This window comes from Entelurus aequoreus, linkage group LG05, assembly GCF_033978785.1.
Source record: "Entelurus aequoreus isolate RoL-2023_Sb linkage group LG05, RoL_Eaeq_v1.1, whole genome shotgun sequence".
Lineage (NCBI taxonomy): Eukaryota > Metazoa > Chordata > Actinopteri > Syngnathiformes > Syngnathidae > Entelurus > Entelurus aequoreus.
In genome coordinates this window covers 5704853-5710634 of record NC_084735.1, presented here as the reverse complement: position 1 = coordinate 5710634, position 5782 = coordinate 5704853, and the positions used below count along the sequence as shown (strand labels likewise).

Sequence of the window (5782 nt, the reverse complement as noted above, 5' to 3'; positions counted from 1 at the left end):
GTATGTACTGTATGTGAGTACTTTTTCTTGTATGTACTGTATGTGAGTACTTTTTGTTTCATGTACTGTATGTGAGTACTTTTTGTTTCATGTACTGTATGTGAGTACTTTTTCTTGTATGTACTGTATGTGAGTACTTTTTCTTGTATGTACTGTATGTGAGTACTTTTTGTTTCATGTACTGTATGTGAGTATTTTTTCTTGTATGTACTGTATGTGAGTACTTTTTCTTGTATGTACTGTATGTGAGTACTTTTTCTTGTATGTACTGTATGTGAGTACTTTTTGTTTCATGTACTGTATGTGAGTACTTTTTCTTGTATGTACTGTATGTAAGTACTTTTTCTTGTATGTACTGTATGTGAGTACTTTTTCTTGTATGTACTGTATGTGAGTACTTTTTGTTTCATGTACTGTATGTGAGTACTTTTTCTTGTATGTACTGTATGTGAGTACTTTTTCTTTTATGTACTGTATGTGAGTACTTTTTCTTGTATGTACTGTATGTGAGTACTTTTTGTTTCATGTACTGTATGTGAGTACTTTTTCTTGTTATGTACTGTATGTGAGTACTTTTTGTTTCATGTACTGTATGTGAGTACTTTTGGTTTCATGTACTGTATGTGAGTACTTTTTGTTTCATGTCCTGTATGTGAGTACTTTTTGTTTCATGTACTGTATGTGAGTACTTTTTCTTGTATGTACTGTATGTGAGTACTTTTAGTTTCATGTACTGTATGTGAGTACTTTTTTTTCATGTACTGTATGTGAGTACTTTTTCTTGTATGTACTGCATGTGAGTACTTATGTTGTGTGTACTGCATGTGAGTACTTATGTTGTGTGTACTGCATGTGAGTACTTATGTTGTGTGTACTGCATGTGAGTACTTATGTTGTGTGTACTGCATGTGAGTACTTATGTTGTGTGTACTGCATGTGAGTACTTATGTTGTGTGTACTGCATGTGAGTACTTATGTTGTATGTACTGCATGTGAGTACTTATGTTGTGTGTACTGCATGTGAGTACTTATGTTGTGTGTACTGCATGTGAGTACTTATGTTGTGTGTACTGCATGTGAGTACTTATGTTGTGTGTACTTACTGCATGTGAGTACTTATGTTGTGTGTACTGCATGTACTTGTACTTGCTGTTGTGGTCAGCTGAAAGAAACAGTAGCTTTGACTCAGCAGCACCACCTGTGGTTGTAGAGTTAAGTGCAGGTGGTGACTGCAATTACGGCCATAAGTTTTAACTTGAAGAAAAAAAAAATTGAATATATATTTTTTTAACTTGCAATAAAATGTTTTTATACTTCTGAATCGTTTATTTTTTATATGCAGAAAACTATTTGTATTTATTTTATTTACTTGTTTATTTTATTTGCTTGCAAATCTTTTTTTTTTTAATTGAAGAAAATTGTTTTTATATTTTTTACATACTTTTTTTTTATTTGCAGAAAATTGTTGTTATACTTGTAAATCGTTTTTTTTATTGCAGGATTTTATTTTTTTTTTTACTTGCGAATTGTTTTATTTTTTACAAAAATGGTGTATCCTTCCGAATCAATTTCTTACTTTCAGAAATTTTTTTTTTTAACTTGGGAATTGTTCTTTTACTTCCAGAAAATTGTTTTTTTTAATAGGCAGAATTTATTTATTTATTTATTTTATTTACTTGTTTATTTTATTTGCTTGCGAATAATTTTTTGTCATTGAAGAAAATTGTTGTGTTTTTATAAAATGATCTCCATAATAATACTATGTCATTATTATTATTATTATTACTTCATCTGCTGGGGGTTACTAGTTTCTAACCAATCAAGAGTCCTTGAACGCACCACAGTTATGTGCAACAAGAAGCAAAAGTGAAACTTAAAATGCAACTTTCTCCCGTGTCGCCACAAATAGATTGATCCTATTTTTGCTCCCAAATATCCTTGCTGTGTGTGAAGGCATGAAGTGAGTTTTGACGGCCTTACGACGTCTGTGTCGAGCGGCGTGTTCCCACCTTTGCTGCCGTCCGGGTGGGACCAAGCATTTTTGATCGTTTTTAATTTGATCCAAGCAACCTTAGTATTAAACTTGTTTTTATTTTATATCAACATTTATGATGCTGTTTTTTTTAAAAAAAAACAGCTGACATTTTAAAAAAAACATTCAAAGTCCAGTTTTTAAATGTCAGCAAAAATAAATGTATTTTTTTTATTTTTATTTATATAAGCCCTGTTTGTTGTAATGTTATTTGTATATTTTCATTTGTATTGCATCAATTATTTTTCATTGTATTTTTTTTTATCAGGTTTAGTTTGTGTTTCATTTCCCTTATTTTATGTTGACAAGTAAATTGTTTAGCCTGTTTGTTTAGTTATTGTTGTTCAACAATAATGTTGTTTTTAAAATGTCAACAATGTGAAATGTGATTCATTTGAGAAAAAAACAACTAAAAACGGTATAAAATGTGACTGAGCAATACAAGTGAAGTAATACTGGATACAAATACAGTAAAACAACGCAAAAGCGGACGTAAAATGCCACGTTTTAAAGTGTAAACAGTACGTTTAAGAGCTCCTTTTAAGCAGGCAGTGAGATGGGCACCTCTGCTCGGAAACTGCTAGAACCTCACGGAGGTCGCGCGGCGGTGCTTGGAGATCCTGACAGCCGGAACTTGAGCGTTGTTGTCGGCCTGCCGGTCTGACGGAAGACGTGACTGGACGGAATTTTACCAACAAATGTTTTTGTTTTTTTTACTGACAAATGCTTGATTTTATAACGGACAAATGTTGGGTTTTTACCGACAAATGTTGGGTTTTTACCGACAAATGTTGGGTTTGTTTGCGGTCCTCGGAGCAGCGGGAGGAGCGTTCAGGTAAGCGGGAGGAGGAGTACGGAAGGCGGGGTTAGTTTTCTCAAGCTCCTCCCTGTCGCGCGGCGGTGCTTGGAGATCCTGACAGCCGGAACTTGAGCGTTGTTGTCGGCCTGCCGGTCTGACGGAAGACGTGACTGGACGGAATTTTACCAACAAATGTTTTTTTTTTTTACTGACAAATGCTTGATTTTATAACCGACAAATGTTGGGTTTTTACCGACAAATGTTGGGTTTTTACCGACAAATGGTGGGTTTGTTTGCGGTCCTCGGAGCAGCGGGAGGAGGAGTACGGAAGGCGGGGTTAGTTTTCTCAAGCTCCTCCCTGTCGCGCGGCGGTGCTTGGAGATCCTGACAGCCGGAACTTGAGCGTTGTTGCCGGTCTGACGGAAGACGTGACTGGACGGAATTTTACCAACAAATGTTTTTTTTTTTTACTGACAAATGCTTGATTTTATAACCGACAAATGTTGGGTTTTTACCGACAAATGGTGGGTTTGTTTGCGGTCCTCGGAGCAGCGGGAGGAGCGTTCAGGTAAGCGGGAGGAGGAGTACGGAAGGCGGGGTTAGTTTTCTCAAGCTCCTCCCTGTCGCGCGGCGGTGCTTGGAGATCCTGACAGCCGGAACTTGAGCGTTGTTGTCGGCCTGCCGGTCTGACGGAAGACGTGACTGGACGGAATTTTACCAACAAATGTTTTTTTTTTTTACTGACAAATGCTTGATTTTATAACCGACAAATGTTGGGTTTTTACCGACAAATGTTGGGTTTGTTTGCGGTCCTCGGTGCAGCGGGAGGAGCGTTCAGGTAAGCGGGAGGAGGAGTACGGAAGGCGGGGTTAGTTTTCTCAAGCTCCTCCCTGTTTGTGTCCACTTGTTGATTCAGCCTTAATCCGACATGAATGTTCATTTTGCGCCGATGTTTGCCGCCCTGTGACCGCATGGGGAACCAAGCGTCGCGTCTAAGTTACGCAGAAGTTCCCACCGCGGATCCGCACGGCGAGGACCGAGAGGAGGGTCCTCGCATCGGCGTCTCTTACGTTTTCTCCGGCGACGAGGACGCCGACGAGCCGGAGGGAAGCAGCCAGCGTGGCCCCGAGGAGGAGGTGGAGTGCTCGGTGTACCGGCTGGACGAGTGTCTGTTCGACAAGAGCCGCAAGTCTGCAAGTCTGGAGCTTTACTCCCCGGAGAACCTGCTCAACAAGTGCCGCCCCGGTGACCTGGTGGAGTTCGTGGCCGGCGGCCAGTTCCCCCACTGGGCCGTGTACGTGGGAGACTTCCAGGTGGTTCACCTGCACCGAGCCGAGGTGAAGAGCTCCTTCCTGACGGACGCCAGCCGAGGCCGGCGGTGCCGCGTCGTCAACGACTGGTACAAGTTCAGAGCCCGCAGCCCGGACGCGGTGGTGCTGAGCGCCCTGGAGCAGGTGGGCGTCAAGGAGCGGCAGCTCGCCTGGAGGAACTCGGAGAGCTTCGCCGCTTGGTGTCGCTTCGGCCGCCGGGAGTTGAAGGCGAACGGCGAGCAGCGCGTCGGCGGGCAGCCGTACAGCCTGCACGTCCTGCTGGGGGACAAACACTCGCAGGCCCGGGACTTCCACAGCCTGGAGGACGTCATCATGGAGAAGAGACGCGGAGACCGGCTGGGAAGAACCGCGCTGCTGCGGGAACTGGAGGCGCACCTGAGCGGCGGACGCGAGACCGGAGCCCGTAGCCGGACTGGAGCGCACTGATACCGACACATCGATACCAACCTATGATGCGCAGATATCAAACACCGACATTACCGCTCATACACTGGTACCGATACATTGATACCAACCTATGATGCGCAGATATCAAACACCGACATTACCGCTCATACACTGATACCGATACATTGATACCAACCTATGATGCGCAGATATCAAACACCGACATTACTGCTCATACACTGGTACCGATACATTGATACCAACCTATGATGCGCAGATATCAAACACAGACATTACCGCTCATACACTGATACCGATACATTGATACCCACCTATGATGCGCAGATATCAAACACCGACATTACCGCTCATACACTGATACCGATACATTGATACCAACCTATGATGCGCAGATATCAAACACCGACATTACCGCTCATACACTGGTACCGATACATTGATACCAACCAATGATGCGCAGATATCAAACACCGACATTACCGCTCATACATTGATACCGATACATTGATACCAACCTATAATGCAGATATCAAACACCGATATTACCGCTCATACACTGATACCGATACATTGATATCAACCACTGATGCTCAGATATCGATATTACCGCTCATACACTGATACGATACATTGATACCAACCACTGATGCTCAGATCTTGATATTACCGCTCATACACTGATACCAAACAGTGATACACCGATACGACCATTGATATACCGACACCAAACACCGATACATTGATGCCGCCCAATGTTACAAAAATATCAAACACTGATATTACCACTCATACACTGATATTTAACAGTGATACACCGATACGACCATTGATACACCGATAACAAACACTGATACGTTGATACCAACCACTGATGCTCAGATATCGATATTACCGCTTATACACTGATACCAAACACTGATACGTTGATGCCGCCCAATGTTGCACGGATATCAATCACTGACATGACCACTCGTACACTGATACCAAACCTTGATACACTAATACAACCACTAATACTTTGATACCAACCACTGACGAGTGTCAGTGGTTGGTGTCACCACGGATACATTGATATCGACCACTTATTCACTGGTCACTGATTCCAAACACCGATACAATGACCCCAACCAATGATGCTCAGATATCAAACACTGATATTACCGCTCATACACTGATACCAAACATTGATACACTAATACCAACTACTGAAAC

General features: G+C 42.0%; 1 protein-coding gene across 1 annotated transcript in view; it reads left to right on the top strand.

Moving 5' to 3' along the window:
- The first annotated feature begins 3709 nt into the window (after positions 1-3709).
- The window catches only part of LOC133649572 (protein LRATD2-like), a 3392-nt gene continuing 1319 nt past the window's right edge, over positions 3710-5782 (top strand). Inside the window, exon 1 of the mRNA XM_062046170.1 lies at positions 3710-5782. This exon is cut by the window's right edge and continues 1319 nt beyond it. Coding sequence (XP_061902154.1) covers positions 3764-4588 — 825 coding nt within the window. The 5' untranslated portion in view covers positions 3710-3763 and the 3' untranslated portion in view covers positions 4589-5782.